General features: G+C 39.2%; 3 protein-coding genes across 3 annotated transcripts in view; 1 reads left to right on the top strand and 2 right to left on the bottom strand.

Moving 5' to 3' along the window:
- Positions 1–631, bottom strand: part of ZNF81 (zinc finger protein 81) — a 59605-nt gene extending 58974 nt beyond the window's left edge. The window contains exon 1 of the mRNA XM_024760074.1: positions 553–631. The gene's annotated coding sequence lies outside the window, so the exon portion shown is untranslated. The remainder of the gene's footprint in view (positions 1–552) is intronic.
- On the top strand, positions 453–1421 carry LOC112409768 (uncharacterized). The gene is given in 7 exon segments (XM_024760073.1): positions 453–587; positions 813–893; positions 895–1062; positions 1065–1095; positions 1098–1187; positions 1190–1228; positions 1231–1421. Coding segments are annotated over 7 exon segments (735 nt in total).
- A 4740-nt stretch (positions 1422–6161) lies between these two features.
- Positions 6162–24835, bottom strand: part of LOC112409767 (CXXC-type zinc finger protein 1-like) — a 24159-nt gene continuing 5485 nt past the window's right edge. The window contains exons 9-12 of the mRNA XM_024760071.1: positions 9061–9136; positions 8193–8520; positions 7034–7109; positions 6162–6470 (exon numbers count right to left, since the gene is read on the bottom strand). Coding sequence (XP_024615839.1) covers positions 6162–6470; positions 7034–7109; positions 8193–8520; positions 9061–9136 — 789 coding nt within the window. The remainder of the gene's footprint in view (positions 6471–7033; positions 7110–8192; positions 8521–9060; positions 9137–24835) is intronic.

Here is a 24835-nt window from a genome sequence, read left to right as displayed (position 1 = left end):
TCACACTTTATACAAAACTTAACTCAAAATGTATCATGGACAGCAGGAAGGAGAAATGAACAAATCATCATCACAGTGAAGACTTAATCTCTCCTTTCTCTGTAATAGAACTAGCAGGGAAAAAAAAGTACAAATTTTGTACAACACAATTGACGACTAAACAATTAAATATTATTTTCGAATTATACATGGAACATTTATAAAACAATTCACCAAGGACTAGGCCATGACTCCCCTCATATTTCAAGGAATGAGCTTCATGTGGACATTTTTCTAACCACAGAAAACTAAGGTTAGAAGTCTAGTAAAAAGATAAACTTCTGTAAAATGAAAGCGCACTTTTAAATAATTCATGAGCAAAAAAAATAATGATCAACTCTTAGAAAACACTTATAACATAATGCACCAAACCTTGTGGGTCTCAGAGTGAACTTTAAGACCTTAACGTTGATATGAGAAAAGAGGAAAGCCTGAAAAATAACAAGCGAATCATCCAACTACATTCAGACAACCGATTCCATCACAGACCACACAGAATTCCCCAACACTCACCCTCCCCGGGTCCCCATCACCTCCACATCCCTCCGGCAAGGAGCACTGGGATCCTCTTGACAACAACTATTAAACCGCGGCCGAAAACCGCAGCAGCTTCCGGTCACCACCCCTAGCACCGCCCCTTCTCGGGGGTTTGGGGCTTTACACGAAGGGGCGTGGTTCTGCACATGCGCAAAATCACATTCGAAGCCTCAGTCAACCAGAGCCAACATGGAGATGTTACGGAGTCTGTGTTTGGTTGCCTTCAGTGCCCCTAGGCAGCATTGTCAGGCGGGGAACATGGCCGCGCCCAGGTTGCGCTTCCTCACGGAGTACGCCATGTTGGAGGAGTGTCCATTCCGTACAGAGGATGAGGAAGCCTCTAAACTCACATTGCTGAGCACTGGCGCTGTCTCACAGGTGGTGGGGAGAGAGGGTGGGGACGTTTCTCTGGGCCGGCATCCTGGGATCTGTGTAATAATGTTCAGAGAAGCTGAGAGGCTTCTGGAAAGACGCAGAGGTGCCAGTGGCTGTTATCTCCTGGCAGATACCACAGGATGAGAAGGAGAAGTAGGACTGCTTGCGGGCCTCTCCTGGAACATACCACGAGGGGAGAAAGGGAAGAAATCAGGGACCTGCAAGCCCTCCTAGGATATAGCCCTGGGGAAAAGGGGGAGGAGTCAGTGTTAGATTACCCTCTGCTGGGCTTGTTGGGGTTGGCTGTGGGGTTTGGATGCTCCCATAGTCTACATTATCTCCCACTACAGCTACCCGAGCTAAAGTAAAAGTTCTTACCAATAATGGTTTTTGATTTTTCCCTTAATCTAATGCAATATGTCAATAAAAGTATCTTTAGGAAAATTTATTTTTATTTTCTCATAAAATAAAATCTATATAGTAATAGTGCCCTTACTTTGCAAATGTAGCTTTAAGGCAAGATTGATTCTGCCCTTCAACCAATTTGTTGCCCCTTATCACCCCCAATATGGAAATTCTGGAGATGCCTGTGCCCTCTGGGAGATGTTACTGGGGCAGAAGGGGAAGAAGTCATGCTACCCTTCACCTGGGAATGCCTACTTATCTTTCAAAACCAAGTTCAGATATCTCCTCCAGGGAATCTTCCTGAAAGAGGTAGAAGGCTCTGTAACCCTCTGAAGGCCTTTTTGAATCCTCAAGTGAAGAAGGTGTTTTGAGGGGCTCAGGTGTGAACTTGCTGGATGCTCTCAGTCCGGTCACATCCCCTCTGGGCCTCAGTTTAACAATCTGGAATGTAAGGGTGTCCTATCCCAATTAGCCTAAGACCATCTGGGGTTAATCTGTAGTCAGACAAATCTATCAGTCAGTGAGGGAGACCACATGCCAGAGGAACCATGGGGTGGCTCACTAAACAAAAGAAAAAATAGAGTTATTATGGAATTCTGAGGAATGGTGACGTTCAGGTGAAATGTGAATGAAGCAGTGTTCTGGTAAACTCAAAGCAAAGCAGGGCTGTATGTGGACTATGAAGTGAACCCAGAATCCTGTTTCCTTGGAAAACATAAAGTTAAGATAGATACAGAATTTTGTATCTAGATACCCCTTCTCTCTGCACTGGGGTTAGAAATCTTAGCTGCGGTGTCTAAGTGACTTATAATCTTCAGCAAGAGTGAGATGTTTTATCTGTACTGATATCACTTCAAACAGCAGTTTCTGATACCCTATGATTGTAGAGAACAGTTTCTCAGTGAGTAAAAAAGCAGTAGTCACTCAAAGTAGGAGTTATTTATGGCATTACAGCTGCAGGACATCCTTGGGAGAAATAATATTTTCTGTTAATTTCGCATCTGACTTAATCTGTGTCTGTTCTCCCAGCCTTATGAGTGGCAGAGCAGATTTTTATACCCTGAGCTAGTTTTTACTTTCTTAGAGGGTTGGACTCTCTGATTATCCCAGATTCTCTTTCTGCCCCTATAGCCCTGGTCTGAGTGTTTGTTGAATGAATAAATGAAAGAAGAAATGGAATTAGTGGAAGCATGTTTGGCATGCATACATATCTAATAGAGCTCCAGGAATCATTGTTAATGTGAGTGTCGTAATAGCACTATGGTTACGTTTTTAAAAAACTAAGTCTATTAGACAATTTCAGAGAAGGAAAAAAAAAGAGCCAATAAACATATGAAACGTAAAAAATGTTTTGTCAAATTATTGTGGGTATAAAAAAGGTAAAAGCTTTGTCAAATGCTAACTGAAAGCTTGCAACAAAATAAATTCAGAAATAGACATTTGAGATATGACTGTGAAAGGAATCAAACTTTGGATGGCTTCCTAATAGGAAAAAAGTAACTAGCCTCATTTAGGGGGCCAAAGTAATTCCAGATGGACAATTGTTTCATGGAGACTACAGTCTTTGGAGATTATATTCTGAGATAAGTAAAGAAAATTTATGATAAATAGTTGATTTTGCAAAATTAATGATGTATAAACAGTCAGTGTGCATTTATTGTGTTCCTGAGGTTGCATAATTGATTGAGTCAAGTGCAAATAAGAGTGCTATTACTTTCCTTTCAGCATGTAAAGTTTTCTTTTCTGCATTGTATCAACTTCATGGCTGTTTTCCTTTGAAGAATAAAAAATGACCAAAAGGAGCCAACATATTCAAGTAGTTAGAGTTGGGGACTGGAACTTTTGTTATGTAAGTTTAATAATATAGTCTTCATTTTATTGCTGGCTCAAAAAAAAACATATGAAGAGATGTTCAAAGTCATCAGCGATCAGGGAAATACAAATAATGACATGATGAGATGACATTTTACACCCATTCAATTTGCAAATATTTAAGTCTGATAGTACAGTGTTGCAGAGGATGTACAGCTACAGGATCTTTTTGCCCTGTTGAAGGAATATAGATCAGTGTAACTACTTTAGAAAATAGTTAGCATTTCCTCCTACAGCGAATATGTGCATACCTCACAATCTATCCAGTCCAGTCTTAGGAATATATCCACAAGAAACACTTGCACATGAAACCTAGGATATGCATGGCATCCTGTTCACAATAGCAAGACCTGGAATCAAAAATGGATGGAGTCAAAATGAATGAACTAGAACAGTACCCAACAATAAGGATGAATTTAAGGGAAAAAACAAACCCTGTGATTCCCAAAATAGTATATAAAACATAACACACGTTTATAAAATTAAAAGCTACTAATATAAAGAACATGAACTATTTAGGATTTTGTATAGTTGTGATAAAATTATATAAAAAGGAAATCAAAAATTGATGAACTTGGGATTGAGGATGATGCTTACCTCAGCTGAGGGCAGGCAGGGCCATCAGTTGGGGGAACACATGGATAGATGGAGGTTATTAAGACCATACCTTTTCTTTTGGGTGGTAGGTGCATAAGTGCTAATTATATTATTGAAACTAACTAATATTTAAGTTAATTGGGAAAATTAAACTGTTAGATAAATACTTAAATGTAAAAAGAGGAAGTCTGCATGGAGAAAAGTGATGTCCCTTTCTTGAATGGGGTAAGAAAATCTCTGGCTCCAGCCCAGAGATGCCACCCAGTTGTGGGATGAGCAGGGAGGCAGAAGCTCCATGGCATTGATACTTTCTGTGGCCCCTACCAAAAGTGCTCTGGCCCCAGGGCTCACTCCATCACACCACTCGTGCACCTGCTCAAATGTCCTTTCTTCGGATGTTTTTCTTCCCCGATCTACCCCACAACTCTCTAGCTCCTCGCCATGCTTTTGTTTTCTTCATAGCCTTCCTTTTTATCAGAAATTATCTTATTCATTTACTGTTTGCTCATTTCTTTGTTCATGCTGATACTGCAGTGATTTCTGGTTCTCACATATGTGGAGTAATCAACTGCCTTATTTTTAGTATCTTACCATACATGTAGAGAGCAGCAAAACGCATGCACTGGATTCATTTTCTTAAAAGATTAATTATTCCCTCCTAAAGACTCTGCAGGCATCTCTGGATGACATGACTAATTATAAAATTGTTTTCTAGAGTAATGCAGAAAATACTAGAGATGGAGAACTTCTAAGTATGTAAGACCCTATTCGTTCATTCACCAAATATTTATTGATCACCAGTCACTGCTCTTGGTACTTGTTGTTTGGTAAAACAAAACAGCCCCCAAGTCCCTAGCTTCCTGGACCTGACATCCTAGTGGGGAAGAGAGGCAATAAACATTGTTGAAAGGTGATAACTGCTAAAGAGGGGTGGATAGGGCAGAGTGATGTGAATTGGAAATGCTGGAGGACTGCACTTTAAGTAGGAAGATCAGAGTCTCCTTTTAAACTCTACCACTCACTGCCCTGCATCCTGGAGCAGGCCAGTCTTGAATCCTCACATTTATATGGGCATGTAGTTGAAAACGAGGAAGAACGTAAGGTCAGAATATTTTCATATCTGCAGCTAAGGATGTAATGATGAGTACCTCTTTGCCCTACGGTAGATGCAAGGAGTAATATCCACAGTCTTCTGATCAGTCTTGTCTTGCATGCCTTCCTTTAGTAGGTAAAAAATAGTTTACAATATTTACTGAGCAGGGACCTCTGGACAAACAGCCACAACCATTTACATGTGTCAGCAGATAGAAGGCAATGATAGCTTATTTATTTTACACCCAGCTTTTTAATGGAAAAATTTCACACTATTATTGGGTAATCACAGAGTCCAGCCCTCTGCTGTCCAGAATGTTGAACTGGGGCCCAAAAAGGACGTGACCGGTCTGAGGGCGCAAAGACATAGAGAACACCAGAGCTCAGGGCCAGGTCCTTTCAAATAGGACCTGCGCGTCAGAAGGACCTTCAGCTGGCATTGAGCCTCTACCACCGTCAGAGAGGGCTTCCCACAGGACACATGTGAGATGGGTTTTGAAGAATGTGTAGCAGTTCATCCATTGAGGGGATATCGTGGATTCTTCTCACCTCTGACCCCACGACATCTCCCATAGGGGCAATGGCTTCTCCATAATTTCCATATTTGAGGCCCTAAGGGGCAACAAACTCCTTGTGGGACAGGCTTGGAAATTTGTTGTAAGGCTGCACTTGCATAATTATTACTTAGATGTTATTTTACAAGGAAGTATGAATAATTCTAGAAGATGTTTTTATTGACACATTACATTAGACAGAGAAAACAACCATTAGCCATATTAATTTAAAACTAATTGGGGGGGGTGTCCCTGGTGGCCTGCTGGTTAAGATTCTGGGCTTTCACTGTGGTGACCCGGGTTCAATCCCTGGCTGGGGAACTGAGATCCTACCAGCCAGGAGGTGCGGCCCAAAAATAAATAAACTAATTTTTGTTGATACCAATTATTTCAGTTGGAGTGACTAGTGTGAGGGTTGATTGAGATTACCCCGACTTCTCTCCCCTCGTGGTATCTTGCGGGGGAGGGGTACAGTATCGCTCCTACTCTCCCTTCTACAACACTCCATAGTATCGGCCAGGGGAGGGTACCATCCTGATATTTCTCCCCTCAACTCCAGTGGTATCTCCCAGACACACTCTGGGTTCTTATTCTTACTCTTTTCATTAGTAATGGCTCCCCTCTCACCCGTGCCATGTCCCTAGGAGCCCCTCAGAGGCTAAATGCAAAGACCCCCATGCACCAGGAAGTCTACCCGAAGAAGGATAGTCCACCTTCTCCCAAGGCAGCCCCACTGTTCTGCTGCGTGAGGCAGGAGGCAACAGCTTCTTCCACTGTACGGCGCGGACACCCTTCCATGATGGCGGCCCCCTGAAGCAGCAACATTTGGATGCGGCCATATTCCGAGCCCAGCAAAGCCGCAGAGGGTAAGGGAACTCTCACGGACTCTGCGTGAAAGTGCCCTGGTGATTGGAGAACGGAGCTTCGCAAGTGCTTTTGAGCTTGCTCATGAGACACCCCCCGCCCCTCCACTAAACACCCGGGTGTTAGAGGTCGGCACTTGGAAGGGAAGCGGTTCTCAGCTGTTTACGAGTTAGCGTCGCGCAGAGGTGATTTTGAAGGGGATTGGCTACTCTGAGCTGAGTGATGGTGGGGGGCGGAATCTGGGTGGGTGATGGGGCTACTGTGCATTCAGTGATGGGATCTTTTACATCGGATGCCAGCTAATTGTTAGTCAGCCTTTCTTTTTCTAATTTAAGCCTTAAGGCTACACATTTCCATCTAAGACCCACAAGATTTGTTGTATCGTATTATCATTATTGTTCATTTCCAAGTATTTTAAAATTCAGTTATGATTTTTTTTCATTTCACACGTGTCACTTTGAAGCGCGTTTCTGTTTTGCAATAAACAGTTAATCCTTTTGTTATTGATTTCAAACCTAATTTCTCAGAGGTTAGATAATGTGATTTGTGTCATGAACGTTCCTAGAAACCTGTGGAGACTTGCCATATGCCAAGTCCCGTAAATGTGCCATCTATTGCTTTCAAAGAATATGTGTTCTCCGATTGTTAATCGTGTTGTTCAAAACTGGTATACCCTCTCTGATTTTTTTTTCACCTACCTGCCCTGTAGAGGGCAGTGTAATGGTGATTTGTACGTTTCTCTTTGCTTGTGTCGGCTTTTGCTGTATTTGAACCCTATTATTAGGTACAAGTGTGTGTATTTTTAAAATAGACATTGCCAAATGCCTCTCGAAAGTGTTATATATATATATTATAATACATTGTGTATATATTATATCGATATATACAATGTATAATACATATATCTATGTATACAGAAATGTGTATGAAATATTCCCATCAGCAATATATAAATACCCCCATTTCCCCAAATCCTCTCCAGCACTGGATGATGTTCTTTTTCATTTTTTATTGTTCTGAGGGCTGAATAATTATATCTAGTTCTGTTTTACCTTTTCCACCTATTAGTGGTTGAGACCTTTTCTGGTTATTTGGGCACTTTGATTCCTTCTCTGCATTTCCATAGCCTTTGTTCATTCCTCCTCTTTCCCCTGGCTTTTACATAGTGAACTTTTCTGTACTCCCTCAATTGAACATCGCTGGTGTCATATCTATTCCTGTACATATTAAGATCAAAGTATGGACATTTTCTTTTATTTTACTGGCCTATTTATCCCTGTTTTGATTGCATTAGTTTTATTGTAAATGTTAATATCTGCTAGTCCAAGCATCCCTTCAGTATTCCTTTACATAATTTTCTTGGCTATTTATACGTGCATACAGAGTTTGAAATTGTTTTACCAAGCTGGAAAAGAATTGGAATTCTGCTTGGCACTTGGCAATACGGTTAATATTGAACCAGTGATATTTTTATTTTACCATATTCCTGCCCAGGAATATGGTCTGCCTCTCCATGTGCTTAAGTTTTATATTATATTCTAGAATAATAACTATTAGTTTTTCTATTTTGAGTCCAGCACCGTTCTTGTTACATTCACTTTTAGGTATTTTGTGTTGTCATTATTGGAAATAGGATGTTTTTTTCCTCTCCATCTGTTTCAATCTTGTACCCCATCACCTTGTCAAAATTCCCTGTGCTAGTTTTCTGAGTATACAATGATATAACCTGCAATAGACACACTCTGGGTTCTTATTCTTACTCTTTTCATTAGTAATGGCTCCCCTCTCACCCGTGCCATGTCCCTAGGAGCCCCTCAGAGGCTAAATGCAAAGACCCCCATGCACCAGGAAGTCTACCCGAAGAAGGATAGTCCACCTTCTCCCAAGGCAGCCCCACTGTTCTGCTGCGTGAGGCAGGAGGCAACAGCTTCTTCCACTGTACGGCGCGGACACCCTTCCATGATGGCGGCCCCCTGAAGCAGCAACATTTGGATGCGGCCATATTCCGAGCCCAGCAAAGCCGCAGAGGGTAAGGGAACTCTCACGGACTCTGCGTGAAAGTGCCCTGGTGATTGGAGAACGGAGCTTCGCAAGTGCTTTTGAGCTTGCTCATGAGACACCCCCCGCCCCTCCACTAAACACCCGGGTGTTAGAGGTCGGCACTTGGAAGGGAAGCGGTTCTCAGCTGTTTACGAGTTAGCGTCGCGCAGAGGTGATTTTGAAGGGGATTGGCTACTCTGAGCTGAGTGATGGTGGGGGGCGGAATCTGGGTGGGTGATGGGGCTACTGTGCATTCAGTGATGGGATCTTTTACATCGGATGCCAGCTAATTGTTAGTCAGCCTTTCTTTTTCTAATTTAAGCCTTAAGGCTACACATTTCCATCTAAGACCCACAAGATTTGTTGTATCGTATTATCATTATTGTTCATTTCCAAGTATTTTAAAATTCAGTTATGATTTTTTTTCATTTCACACGTGTCACTTTGAAGCGCGTTTCTGTTTTGCAATAAACAGTTAATCCTTTTGTTATTGATTTCAAACCTAATTTCTCAGAGGTTAGATAATGTGATTTGTGTCATGAACGTTCCTAGAAACCTGTGGAGACTTGCCATATGCCAAGTCCCGTAAATGTGCCATCTATTGCTTTCAAAGAATATGTGTTCTCCGATTGTTAATCGTGTTGTTCAAAACTGGTATACCCTCTCTGATTTTTTTTTCACCTACCTGCCCTGTAGAGGGCAGTGTAATGGTGATTTGTACGTTTCTCTTTGCTTGTGTCGGCTTTTGCTGTATTTGAACCCTATTATTAGGTACAAGTGTGTGTATTTTTAAAATAGACATTGCCAAATGCCTCTCGAAAGTGTTATATATATATATTATAATACATTGTGTATATATTATATCGATATATACAATGTATAATACATATATCTATGTATACAGAAATGTGTATGAAATATTCCCATCAGCAATATATAAATACCCCCATTTCCCCAAATCCTCTCCAGCACTGGATGATGTTCTTTTTCATTTTTTATTGTTCTGAGGGCTGAATAATTATATCTAGTTCTGTTTTACCTTTTCCACCTATTAGTGGTTGAGACCTTTTCTGGTTATTTGGGCACTTTGATTCCTTCTCTGCATTTCCATAGCCTTTGTTCATTCCTCCTCTTTCCCCTGGCTTTTACATAGTGAACTTTTCTGTACTCCCTCAATTGAACATCGCTGGTGTCATATCTATTCCTGTACATATTAAGATCAAAGTATGGACATTTTCTTTTATTTTACTGGCCTATTTATCCCTGTTTTGATTGCATTAGTTTTATTGTAAATGTTAATATCTGCTAGTCCAAGCATCCCTTCAGTATTCCTTTACATAATTTTCTTGGCTATTTATACGTGCATACAGAGTTTGAAATTGTTTTACCAAGCTGGAAAAGAATTGGAATTCTGCTTGGCACTTGGCAATACGGTTAATATTGAACCAGTGATATTTTTATTTTACCATATTCCTGCCCAGGAATATGGTCTGCCTCTCCATGTGCTTAAGTTTTATATTATATTCTAGAATAATAACTATTAGTTTTTCTATTTTGAGTCCAGCACCGTTCTTGTTACATTCACTTTTAGGTATTTTGTGTTGTCATTATTGGAAATAGGATGTTTTTTTCCTCTCCATCTGTTTCAATCTTGTACCCCATCACCTTGTCAAAATTCCCTGTGCTAGTTTTTTTTTTGCGGTACGCGGACCTCACACTGCTGTGGCCTCTCCCGTTGCGGAGCACAGGCTCCGGACACGCAGGCTCAGCGGCCATGGCTCACGGGCCCAGTCGCTCCGCGGCATGTGGGATCCTCCCGGACCGGGGCACAAACCCGTGTCCCCTGCATCGGCAGGCAGACTCCCAACCACTGCGCCACCAGGGAAGCCCTTCTCTCCCTTCTTGATATTGAAGCAGTTTATTTCATCTTCATATTTAATTGCATCAGCTAGAGCTTTCAAACACTGTTGGCATAGGAACAACCCCATGTTCTTACTGGTTTTAATGGAAATTGTCTTCAGCATTTTACCTTTTAGTTTTATACTTCCTGGTGGTTTTGAGACTATGATCTTTGCCGAATTTTTGTAGTTTCCTACAAAATTTTAAGAATTACTGCTGAATTGTGTCAAATGCCCTTTTTATATCCATTGATACGGTTGTATAGTTTTTCTTCTTAATTTGTTGATGTAATAGGTAAATTGATAAATGGACTAGCATTAACCATCTTTGTCTTATCGGAAAACCCAATTTGTTCATGGGGTAAATTTTTCTTTTGATCCTTACTGGACTCAAATTGCTAATATTTTATTAAAGATGTTTGCATCTATAAGATGAAATAATCTCCAGATAACTGTTTGTATTAGGACTATATTTTTTAGGTAAGGTAACAGTGCTTCATAAAATAAATTTGGAAGATTTCCAACTTTCTATTATTATTTGAAACAGGGATTAGCAAACTTTTTCTGTAAAGAGCCAAATAGTAAATATTTGAGGCTTTGCCAGTCCTGCAGTCTCTCTTGCAACTACTCAACTCTGCTGCTGTAGCAAATGCAGCCACAGACAATATGTAAACGAACGGACATGGTTGTTTTCCAGTAAAATTTTATTTACAAAACCGGCCAAGGACTAGATTTGACCTGCAGCCTGTAGTTTGCCATCCCCTGGTCTAGAACTGTTTAAAAACTGTAGAAATACTGTTTTTTAAAAGTTAGATTGAAAAAAAAAAAAAAAAGTTAGATTGCACTCCATATTAAGTCAGTTTCATCCTGGTACCTTTTTTTTGTACTTAACTTTCTTTTTTTAATTGAAGTATAGTTGACATACTATATTATAATAGTTTCAGGTACACAGCATAGTGGTTCAACATTTATATTTCTTACAAATTTATCACCATGATACGTCTAGTAACCATCTGTCACCATACTGTATTTAACTTTTTATTTTGAGATAATTATAGATTCACAGGACATTGCAAAAAATAGTACAGAAAGCTGGGTTTTGGGTTTTTTTGTTTTTGTTTTGGCTGCGTTGGGTCTTCGTTGCTGTGCGCAGGCTTTCTCTAGCTGCAGCAAGCAGGGGCTACTCTTCATTGCGGTGCGCGGGCTTCTCATTGCGGTGGCTTCTCTTGTTGTGGAGCATGGGCTCTAGGCTCACAGGCTTCAGTAGTTGTGGCACGCAGACTCAGTAGTTGTGGCTTGCGAGCTCTAGAACACAGGCTCAGTAGTTGTGGCCCACAGGCTTAGTTGCTCCACGGCATGTGGGATCTTCCCAGACCAGGGCTCGAACCCGTGCCCCCTGCATTGACAGTGGGTTCTTAATCACTGCGCCACCAGGGAAATCCCAAAGCTGGTGTTTTTAAAAAAATGATACACATTACAAACTTTCTGACTTCTATACACTGGTCACTTAGAGATTCTTTTGCTCTTTCTTTTTTTGCATTAATTTTTATTTTGCTGGAGAAGCACCTGTTTCACCTCCATATTTAAATGTTGCTATGGATTTGCACATAATATTCTTCTAGAAATAATGTTTAGTGGAATATCTCCTCTAGTAGTAATATCTCCTCCTTCCTAATATTGTATTTTTTTCTATTTCGTTTATCAGATTTGCTGGAAATTTATTCATGTAACTGGTCATTTCAAAGGATGAGCTCTTCACTTTATTTATACTCTCAATGTACATATAATATACACATATATATCGCATTTAGGTTTTATTAGGGGATTTATTAGCATATTTTGAGTTTTTTCTAATTTCTTTTTCTAATTACTCAGATTGAGTACTTAGCTTTTTTGAGGTTTTCTCTCATTTTAATAACGAATCATGTAGGACTGTACATTTTCTTATAAATATAGCTTTTGCTGTGTGAAATAACATCTGGTACAAAGTGTATAACTTCAGTGTTGTGGGTGCATTTTGAGTTTGATTTTTATTTCTTTATTTTTAATTACCTTTGTTGTGGCAAAAATAAACACGTACTATAAAATTTACCATCTTAACCATTTCTAAGTGTACAGTTCAATAGTGTTAAGTATATTCACATTGTTTTGCAAACAATCTCTAGAACTTTTTCACCTTACAAAATGGAAACTGTATACCCATTAAACGACATCTCCCCATTTCCCCCTCCTTCAGCCCCTGGCAACCACCATTCTACTTTCTGTTTCTATGAATTTGACTATTCTAGATACCTTATGTAAGTGGTATCATCCAGGACTTATCTTTTTGTGACTGGCTTACCTCATTTAGCATAATGTCTTCAAGTTTCATCCATGTTGTAGCATGTGTCAGAATTTCCTCTTTAATGCTGAATAATATACTATTGCATGAATATACCACATTTTGTTTATCCATTCATCTCCTGATGGACACTTGTGTTGCTTTCACCTCTTGACTATTGTGAATAGTGCTGCTATGAACAGGAGTGTGCAAATTTGTCTTTGCGATCCTACTTTCAATTCTTTTGGATATATACCCAGAAGTGAGATTGCTATTTTTCTTTTTTTGAGGAAAGCTGTACTGTTTTCCATAGTGGCTGCACCATTTTATATTCCCATCAGCAGTGCACAAGAGTTCCAATTTCTCCATGTCCTCGCCAACACTTGTTATTTTCTTTTTTTTTAATAGTAGACATCCTAGTGGGTATGAGGTGTTATCTCACTTTTTTTGACTTGTATTTTCCTAATGATTGATGTTGACCATCTTTTCATATGCTTGTTGACCATTCATGTATCATCTTTGGAGAAATGTCTGTTCAAATTCTTTGCCAAGTTTTTAATTGGGTTATCTGGGTTTGTTGTTGTTGAGTTATAGGAGTTCTTTATATATTCTGGATATTAGCCCCTTATCAGATATATGATTTGCACATATTTTCTTCCATTCCCTAGGTTGCCTTTTCACTCTATTGATTGTGTCCTTCAATGCACAGAAGTTTTTAATTTTGATGTAGTCCAATTTGCCTGTTTTTGCTTTTGCTTCCTGTGTTTTGGTGTCATATCCAGCAACTCTTTGCCAAATACAAATGTCATGAAGCTTTTCCCCTGTGTTTTCTTCTAATAGTTTTGGGTCCTATATTTAGGTCTTTGATATATTTTGAATTAATTTTTGTATATGGTGTAAGGTAATACTTTTGCACATGGATATCCAGTTTCTTTCCCAGCACCATTTATTGAGGAGGCTAACCTTTCCCACATTGAATGCTTTTGGCACCTTTGTCAAAAATCATTTGACCATATATGACCCATTTATTTCTGGGTTCCCTATTCCATTGGTCTATATATCTGTCTTTATGCCAGTACCACACTGTTTTGATTACTGTAGCTTTGTAATAAGTTTTGAAATCAGTAAGTGTAAGACCTCCAACTTTGTTCTTCTTTTTCAAGATTGTTTTGGGCTATTTGGGGTTGGGTTTAATTTTTTTAATTAGAGTTCCTAAGTTCACTCTTCCTAAGTTCCTTAGTCTACTAACTCTGCCTTTATATATAACCTATTTATACCAATTGGATGCTTCTGACCTTGAAATTCCCTTTGATAATTATATCACCAAACTGGCTGTCCTTTTTCTGGACTTTGCTTGGCATATCTTTGCCCAACCCTTTATTTTGCAAATTGCTGCTGTGTTTTAGTTATGCTTCTTATAACTGTGTCTCATTGTGCTTGCTTTTTTATTCCAATCTTATCTCTCTCTCTACAGAATGAATCAACCGATTCAATTTCACATAACCATAGTATACCTAATTCTATGCCTTGTTTCTTATTTTATGTTTACTATTTATATTATTTTCTGCTTTCTTTTTCCTGTTCTTACTTTTGATGACTTAATGCAGGTATGACCATTCACCCCCTCTCTCCCCAACCCACTCACCTTTTAAGTCAGGGAATTTTAACTTTTATAAAATCTTTAAAGGTATATCTTCCCATTTCTATCAAACATAATTAAGTTTATATTTTCCCCATTTATACCTATAGAGACATGCCCTCTCCTTTCAATTTTCTTCAGCAAGACAGTTATACTTCTGGACCTTTCAAAGATAATTAAAATTTTTTATTACAGGTCGTTTATATTTTCTTTAGGTTTCTGCTTTAAAAGGTACTTAGCATTTTAAATTTCAAATTCCCAGTCACATTTTCTTCCTCTGTTATGATTGTACACACACTTACATACATACAAGTTCTGTTGTTTTCAAAGATCTCACGATGACCAGGTGAACGTGTGTGTTTGCATATGCATTGTTTTGTTCTTTTGAGATCTCACTTCTGATTCAATTTTCTTTTATTTAGAATACTTCCTTGAATGTTTTCCTTCACTATGGTAAATTGATGGAACACTCTTCAAATTATTTCATGTCTAAAACTGTCCTTCTTTTGTTCTGGCTGAGAAATAGGATCTTTAGGAGGGATATAATCTCCTTACACTGAAGTCCTCTTCTCTACATGGTCCGTAGATGTTAAATGACTCTGGCTTCCATTGTTGTAAGTGAGAAGTCTGATGCTAGGAGGATGCATGTGGGGGAGGATCAGATTTAACACAGTGGTTCCCACTCCTCACAGTGCATCAGAATCGCTTATGCAGTTTTTACAAATACAGATGCCTGGGCCCACAGATATTAAGTTACCTTCATTCAGGAGTGGAACTTTGCATAAGCATTTTTAGAAGATTTTAGAAGATCCTAGTTTGATTCTGATGTGCAGGCAGAGTTAGGAACCACTGATTTCAGGCCTAATGGTATCAGTGATGGGAAGTCCTGCTGGAGTTACTAATTTGTCAGCAGTGAATGTGCATTTGAAGGAGCCCTTAGCAAATAATACTTGGGCATTTTGGGGGAAAGTGATTACATCTCTGTAGGAATCATTGATTGTAGAAGTCAGTGATTAAGATCTCTGCAAGATAATGATTGAAAGGCTGACATAGTCAGTGAGTTGACTGAGAGCCTTGGAGCTTCGGCAACTGGAGACTTTGGGGCAGTCTTATTTTGAAAATACTTGGGATCAGTGATTTGGTGTCCTATGGGTATCAGGAATTGTGGCCATGTGAAGTCAGTTAATTGGGGCCTGGAAGGTCAGCATCTGGCCTCTCCTTTAGTCCATTTCAGGTACTGTAAGGATCAGTTATTAGCTGTCTAGACAGATCAATGATTGGATTCCTGGTGGGGGTATGTTACTGGGATCCTCTGGGGATTATTTGGGGGGCCTTTGAAAGCCAGGCTAATTACCCTCTTGGAAAAGTAATTTGCAATCTGTTTGAATTAATGTTAAGAGTTTGTGCCATGTCAATGTTTGGTTAGTTTTTCAGTAGCACCCTGCATTTGATGTGGTTCAGTGAGTCATTGATGGCTTCTACTACCAGCCAGAGATGACAGTGATGTGGTCTCAGGGATATGGGACCCATAGTGAACAATTATCAACAGGCTAGAGCAGGTCAGGGATTGGGCATTTGATACAATATTACTGAGTGGCTGAGAGTGTGAATTTTGGAACTAACAGATCTGGGTTGAATCCTGTCTTTCCACTTAGTTTTGTGATCTTAGTACACATGACTTAAAAAATCTCTACGCCTCTATTTTCTTATCTGTAAAATGGGTAGAATAATAATAGTCGGAACTGATTGTCAGAGTTGTGAAAATTAAATGAGGTACCTGATGTGTGCCTTTCAATAACAATAATTGCTAATATTTATTCAATGCTTACCATTACAAGTATCATCTCATGTAGTTTTTACTATCTCTTAAGATAGGCATATCTGTCTTGTTTTGGAACCTGTATCTGAAAGTAACTTCTTCATATACTCCCAGCTAACATGTGGGAGACCTGGGATTCAAACCTTGAGTAATTTTAATCCAAATTTTATCATCTTTCCTATATTCCACCATGACTATAAACTAGAGTTAGTTTTTTTCTGAATTTTTCTCTTCCACAGTATTCAACACAGCTAGCCACTCCTTGGTGCCTGCAGGAAGTGTTCGTGGGATGAATGTTGAGTAACTGACCATATGGACACTGTCTTTCCAGTTTTCTTGAAGTCTCTGTGGAGCCCCTGGGTAAGACCCCATAGTGAAGGCTGCAGAATCTTCCTTCCGGCTTCAGCAGCTCTGGTTGAGTCCATGGGTGCCCACCTGGCCTCGGGCTCCCGGGAAGAGCAGAGCTGTCAGCAAGAGAGCCTGGGGGCTGAGGCCCAGCAAGAAGATGCCAGCCAACTGGAGCTCTCCCCAGTGGTCCTCAGCCCTGGCTGCAGAGGGACATGGCAGCATGTGTGAGGTGAGGAGGGAGGGGTCTCCAGGGGCAGGAATTCAGTGAGGAGTTGGCCCTAATCTGTCACCAGGGCCTCAGGGCAGGGGCAGGTGGTTCACAGAAGCAGCAGATTCTGGACTCACCGCCCCGAGACAGATCACCATCCTTCTGCTGCGTGAGCACCAAGTCACTGGTGTCCCACATTCAAAGCCCTGCGTGTTTCAGTGGAAACTGATGCAGCTGATGGAGGAAGGGTGGGATGGGAGGGTCACCCCTACAGCCTAGGTGAGGGGGAGGCAGCTCCCAGCTGATTCCAGACTCTGGAAGGTACCCTCTCACCTGTAACCCCTCATTTCCCCAGCTCTGACCATAGATCTCTTCTCCTTCCCAAAAAACAACTAGAAAATAGTCTCTGGTGCATTGTCGTTTGTTCCTTTATTTGTTTAGTTGCTGCTTCCATTTACCATTGGATTTATGAGGTTTATAATCAGTATAGTAAAATGAACACACATGAATCTATAAAGTTAGGATCAGGGAAAATATAGACAGAGTGGACAAAGTCAACAACAGAGCACAATTAGACTGTAGCTATTCACACAATGCTGAATGAATTTTAGTAACATGGCTATTAAAATCCAACTGCAAATTTGTGTTCTTTGTGGCAGATACAGAATAAAAGAAACACAAGCAGTTAGGTGATTAAATTGTCCACAAGGACAGCATGACAGTTCCTCTGTGGTAGAAACTTCCTGGTATGGGGTTTTCAAAAGGTTTTTGATAGATATTCGTATAAATTGATAGAGGGGACTCTGTTCATAATTATGCTGTGACAACTTGGACATATAGTCAGCCTAATAATAGAGAAACGATGTCACTTATAGCAACCCCATCATTTTTTTTACTTTTTTAAAAAAATTTAAAGTTTATTTTTGGCTGCATTTGGTCTTCGTTGCTGCGTGCGGGCTTTCTCGAGCAGGGGCTACTCTTTGTTGCGGTGCACTGGCTTCTCATTGCGGTGGCTTCTCTTGCTGAGGAGCATGGGCTCTAGACACGCGGGCTTCAGTAGTTGCAGTACATGGGCTCAGTAGTTGCAGTGCACGGGCTCAGTAGCTGTGGCTCGTGGGCTCTAAAGCACAGGCTCAGTAGTTGTTGTGCACGGGCTTAGTTGCTCCACGGCATGTGGGATCTTTCTGGACCAGGGCTCAAACCCATGTCCCCTACATTGGCAGGCGGATTTTATTTTATTGAAGTATAGTTGATTTACAATGTTGTGTTAATTTCTGTTGTACAGAAAAGTGATTCAGTTATATATATATATATATATATATATATATATATATATATATGGTTTATCACAGGATATTGAATATAGTTCCCTGTTATAGCAACCCCATCTTGCATGTAGTACTGTGTTTTCTTTGGCTGTCTTCTAAAGCAGCCCTTGGCAAATATTTTCTGTAGGGCCCACTAGTAAATATTTTAGGCTTTGTGGCTCATAGTCTCTGTTACAACTACTTAGCTCGGCTTTTGTAGCATGAAAACAGCCATAGTCCATATGTAAACAAATGAATGTAGCTGCCTACCCCTGTTCTAGAGCATTTTTTTTTTCAGAGGAAGCCAAAGCCCTACAGTCAAAGCAGATCTCAGCAAATGTATTATAACAAGAAACCAAAACTGTCTGAGGGCACACCTTTCTGATGGTCTGACATCATACAAACAGAAAAGACTAAATTATATGTATCAATGCGTGGGCTAAATGCACTTCAGTAATACTCTGTAATAATTTTTCTTGGTCAGCCTTTTGACACTGCTTGAGGAACAGACAGGTCAAAATTATAAGTGGCATTAGTCATATACAACATTTTCAGTCCAGTTTTTTCCTGTGGTCATTTCCTCCCTTTTTCTTAGAAATTATCTTTTAATTTTTGGCATTACAGAACTTATCCACGCGTACTGCATAATATTCAAGCTATTCAGAAATGCAAAAAATAGTATAATAAACCCCTTGTACCCATCACCCATGTACAACAACTATCAACAGTTATGAACATATGACTAATCTTGTTTTATCTACTACTGAAGGATTATTTTAAAGCAAATCACTGAAATCATATATTTTGTCCTTACTTCCTTTAGTATGTATCTCTGTTTAACTGCAATACCATTAACATACTTAAAACATTAACAATATTTTCTTAATATCATTTATTACCTACTTATTATACAAATGTCCTTTAATTGTCCCATACATGCCTTTTTAAATTGGAATTTTAATTAAAATAATTGTGAACTCACAAGCAATTATGACAAATAATACTGAGAGGTCCTGTGTATCCTTTACCAAGTACCTTAGTCCATTCAGGCTGCTATAATAGAATACCATAGACTGGGTGGCTTAAACAACAGACATTTACTTCTCACAGTTCTGGAGGCTGGGAAGTCCAAGATCAAAGTGCCAGCAGATCTGATGTCTGGTGAGAACCCACTTCTTGGTTTGCAGGTGGCCATCCTCTCACTGTATCCTCACATGGTGAAGATCAGAGAGTGAGAGCTATTTCTCATGTCTCTTCTTATAAGGGCACTAAACCCATTCATGAGGGCTCCACTCTCATGACATAATTACCTCCCAAAGGCCCCACATCGCACTACTGTCACCTTGGGGGTAAGGATTTCAACCTATGAAATCTGTGGGGGACACAGACATTTAGTTCATAGCACCCAGTTTCCCCCAGTGGTAAGATCTTGCAAAACTATGATCACAATCAGGATATTGACATTGATACAGTACACGGATCTTATTCTGATTTTCCCAGTTTTGCTTGTATTCATTTGTGTGTGTGTGTTTAGTTTCATACAATTTTATCACAGTTAGAGGTTTGAATGAAGGTAGAGAACACTTCTATCACAGGGATCCTTGGTGTTGCAGTTTACAACCACACCTACCTCCCCCTCCTATACCTTTCCCTAACCCCTGGCAACTACTAACCTGGTCTCCATTTCCAAAATTTTGTCATTTCATAAATGTATTAGGAGGTGGGGCTTCCTGAAGAGAGGAGAGAGATGGGTGTCTGGAAAAAATATTGGCTGAAATATTTCCACATAAGATAAAAAAATATATACCCAAAGATACAACAATCAACAAATCCTAAGCACAACAACATGAGAAAACTACTTAAGACACATCATAATCAAGTTGCTCAAAACCACTGGTGAAGAGAAAATCCTAGAGAAAAAAAGAAAATGCACAGGAACAAAGATAAGGACGAAAGCAGTTTTCTTGTCAGTAACAAGCCAGGAAACAGTGGAGCAAGGAAACAGTGGAGCAAGAACTTTACTGAAATTAACAACAACAAACCAGCAACCTAGAATTCTCTACCTGCAAAATTATTTTTTTAATGAAGACAAAATAAAAACATTTTCAGACATACAAAAGTTTAAAGAATTCACCATCAGCTGACCTGCACTACAAAAAATGTTAAAGGAGGTCCTTCAAGCAGAAGGCAAATGATACCAGATGGAAATCTACATCTACACAAAGGAATGAAGAGCACCAGAAATGGTAACTACATGGGTAAATATAAATACTTTTCTTATTATTTGAATCTCTTTAAAAGATAATCAACTGTTTAATATTAAAATAACAATGAATCATGCCATTTATAATATATGCAAATTGAAATATATAACAACAATAGCACAAAACTTAGGAGGGTACATTGAAGTATGTTGTAAAGGTTCTTGAATTATACATAAAGTGCTATAATATCACTTGAAGGTAGACTGTAATAAGTTAATGATATTAATACTATAAATTCTAAAGCAACAACTAAAATAAAACGAGAAAGTATTAAAGCTCTTAAACCCAACGAGGAATATAAAATGGAATAATAAAAAATACTTAATTCAAAATAAGACAGAAATAAAGAAAAAAGGGAAAAGAGAACAGATAGAACAAATAGAAAACAAATAGCCATATGGTACATTTAAACACAACCACATCTATAATCATATTATATGTAAATGGCAAATAGAGATTTTTCAATTGGATAAAAAAGCAAGACGCAACTATATGTTCTGTGCAAGAAATCCACTTTAAATATAAAGACAAAAATAGGTTAAAAGTAAATGGATGGCAAAACATGTACCATGCTAACACTAATCCAAAGAATTCATACATGCACCCCAATGTTCATCGCAGCACTATTTACAATAGCCAGGACATGGAAGCAAACTTAATTTAAATCTGAAAGTGAAATTAACAAAACACTCCCATTTACCACTGCAACAAAAAGAATAAAATATCTAGGAATAAATCTACCTAAGGAGACAAAAGACCTGTATGCAAGGAGATCAGCTCAGTGCTTTGTGACCACCTAGAGGGGTGGTTTTATAGTTTTGTCTGGGTATATGCCCACGAGTGGGATTATAGTTTTGTCTGGGTATATGCCCACGAGTGGGATTGCTGGATCATATGGCAACTCTATTTTTGTTTTTTGAACAACCTCCATATTGTTCTCCATAGTGGCTGTACCAAGTTACATTCCCACCAACAGGGTAGGAGGGTTCCCTTTTCTCCACACCCTCTTCAGCATTTGTTATTTGTAGACTTTTTAATGATGGCCATTCTGACCAGTGTGAGATGGTACCTCACTGTAGTTTTAATTTGCATTTATCTAATAATTTATTACTATATTTAATTTGAATTTTAAAATATTCTCAGATTTGGCCAGTGGGAGTCACTTGCAGCTGGAATGTTATGTCCTTTTGACATGTCCCATGATTCCTTGAGCACATCCTGACCTTCTGGTACAACAAAATGTTCAGGTTCATCTGGTACTTTTCCCACCCCAGCCCAGAATAACCCACATCTCCTAGTTAATAATTTTTTAATGAGTTTTAATCCTGGTATATAACATAGTATGGCTACTACTAAATACCTAATATTATATAATATTTTATAGGAGAAAGAAATATAATTGAAATTTCTGCAATTCACTGTGTTCATGCAGTAAAAGTTATTCTTTACTAAAAATGAGAACTACATTGACAGAGGAATGGATAAAGAAGATGTGGTACAAATATGCAATGGAACACTACTCAGCCATGAAAAAGAATGAAATAATGTCATTTGCAGCAAAACGGATGCAACTAGAGATTATCATACTAAGTGAAGTGAGTCTGAAAGAAAAAGACAAATACCATATGGTGTCACTTATATGTGGAATCTAAAATATGACACAAATGAACCTATCTGTGAAACAAACAGAATCATGGACATAGAGAACATACTGGTGGTTGCCAAGGGGGAGGGGGCTGGGGAGGGATGGAGTGGGAGGTTGGGGTTAGCAGATGTAAGCTTTTATATATAGAATGGATAAACAACAAGGTCCTACTGTATAGCACAGAGACCTATATTCAATATCCTATGATAAACCATAATGGAAAAGAATATTTTTTAAAAGAATGTATATATATATGTATAACTGAATCACTCTGCTGTACAGCAGAAAGTAACACAACATTGTAAATCAACTATACTTCAATTTAAAAAATATTGATAAAAATGAGGACTAAACAACCCTCTTAAGTCCTCCTGCTATTTTGAGAACTGCCAGAAACACCTTTCCTGGGCCGTTGAGTACCGAGTAGCAAATGTTATGCGAGGAACTGGGAAGGGAGAAATATATTATACACACACCCCTTGTCCTGTAGCAACCCTGAAATGTGAAAAACAAATACAGGTAGGTAGGAAAGGTAAGTTCTCCATGAGGGAATAAGTTTACCCGCCAGTGTTGGAGAAGCTTAAATTGGATGATAAGGCATGTGATACAAAGTGCAAAGGTATGGAAGTGAAAAAGAAAAACTATTTGATGTCAAATAGCTCTATGTAGAAGAAGAAGGGTCTATGTGACATTCAGGGAAGCAAAATGAATTTAAAATCTGAGGACAAATGCTGGACTCCATCATAGAAAAAGTAAGAATTTTTTCCTTGATCTAATGAATCACCATGGAGGGATTATATATGCAGGGAAGATATATTAACTAACTTTTGTATCTTGAAAGAATTATAGTCCCTATTGCAATTGTATTTTATATTTCAGGATAACATATTTTAAGTAGAGATTTTTAAAAACAACATTAAAAGAGGAACTGACCACAGAGTCTTTGCACAGAACTTTAAGCCCAGACTGAAAATGGCATATTCTATTACCAATGTTTTTAAATATTTAAAAAATTTTCCAGTTTCATTGAGGAATGGTTGACAAATTAAAAATTATATATACTTAAGGTATACAATATGGTAAGGTTGGTTTTTTTTTTTTGCTGTACGCGGGCCTCTCACTGCTGCGGCCTCTTCCGCTGCGGAGCACAGGCTCCAGACGCACAGGCCCAGTGGCCCGGGCTCACAGGCCCAGCCGCTCCACGGCACGTGGGATCTTCCCGGACCGAGGCACAAGCCCGTGTCCCCTGCATCGGCAGGCGGACTCTCAACCACTGTGCCACCAGGGAAGCCCCCAATATGGTGTTTTGATATAAATATATTCTTTTAACTTTGACCTACCTGAGGCCCAAGTAGTGTCAAAAGCCCCAGAGGAAAGTTAAAATGTAGGATGGTTTGCACCTGTATGAAATGAAATCATCAGTGAGGTGTGCACATGAAGAACCCTATCCACTGTGTTCTGCTTGGGCCCTACGCCCTCGGCTTCTTTTAGATGGTTCTCAACCAGCAGTTCTCAAACTTGAGCATGCATCAGAATCACCCAGAGGGCTTGTCAACACACAGACTACTAAACCTCATAACCAAAAGTCTGGTGTAGGACCCAAGAATTTGCATTTCTGCCAATCTCTCAAATGATCCTGCTGGTGGTGGTCCAAGAAACATACTGTGAGAACCATTGTTCTAGAAGATGGCTGTGGCAAACCCTATCATCATACACTTATGACAAGATTACTGTTGACGACACTCGTCTTTTTCATTAGGCTGACCCTCTGTCCAGTTTACACCTGTTGTTCCGGCATAATTATTAATGATGCCCCTTCCCATTCTAAAGTGTCCTGATTTGGATGATAAAGTATAAGGTTACCTCACCCATACTCCATAATGAGATCAAATTTGTTTTTGAAATTCAATTATCAGGAAACCTTTACCCTGGAAGAATTGTCACATTTTCTCCCTGTGGCCAATGTAAATCTTACAAACGACTGCATTTCCTTTCCAGCTATATCTGATAGGAAGCTAAGAAACAAACTTCTAGCTCAAATTTAATTACTCTGCAGGACCATCAGGCCCAAATGCCTATAGTCTAAATAGATTCTAGTGCTGACTTTTTTCGTTCTGTCTATATCTTCTCTGACCTAAATTTATAGAGTGATACCTGGACATTTTACTACAGGGATTCTTTCATGCCCCCTAAAAACACTGGAAAAGCAATGGGTGCAACAAACAAATACATGAATTAATCTATTAAATTAAAAACTTGGTTATTAAAAACTTGGTTATTTCCTGCTGTTCCTGGGAAGGGGCTTGGGTCTGTGAAGTCAAAGTTGCAGAGGGGATGATGTGCAGGTACATTGCAGAGATCAGATTCACCAGCCCGGAAACACCCACACTTCAGCTGGGGGCCGCACCCTGTGGGAGACCCAGGGGGCACCACATTTCTGTGGCCACAAGCTGTGTATCTGTGACTGATATGATTGTGTGACACTTGGAAAAGGCAGGTTTCTCATTGGGACCAAGTGTACAACTATCGCCTCCTAAGTCGTTTAATATCTGTCCTTGCACCCTGATCCAAGATTTCAATTTCTAGAAAACAATCATGTATGTGCATGAAGATTTAAATGCAGGAATTTCACTACTGTGATGTTAATAGTCAAAACCAAAACTATCCTTCATAACTGTTAACTAACAGTATATTGGTTATAAAAATTATGATATATTCAAAGACTCAATATTATGCAGCTATTAAAATTGTATACAAAAATATTTCCTGATGTGGAAAAATACTTAAGTTAGAATACAGAGCAAAGAGAGAAGGTAACCAAACAATTCTAGTTTTCATTTAAATTAAATGTGCATGTATGAATATACTAAACACTCATGAACATAAACACCAAAGCTCAGAGCCAGAAAAAATATCTGAAAGCAAAAAAATCAAAATGTGGGGCTTCCCTGGTGGCGCAGTGGTTGAGAGTCCGCCTGCCGATGCAGGGGACACGGGTTCGTCCCCGGTCCC

Source organism: Neophocaena asiaeorientalis, unplaced genomic scaffold, assembly GCF_003031525.2.
Source record: "Neophocaena asiaeorientalis asiaeorientalis breed wild unplaced genomic scaffold, Neophocaena_asiaeorientalis_V1.1 scaffold1755, whole genome shotgun sequence".
NCBI classification, from domain to species: Eukaryota; Metazoa; Chordata; class Mammalia; order Artiodactyla; family Phocoenidae; genus Neophocaena; species Neophocaena asiaeorientalis.
The sequence above is the reverse complement of the archived record's forward strand: the minus strand, read 5'-3'. Positions and strand labels throughout refer to the sequence as shown.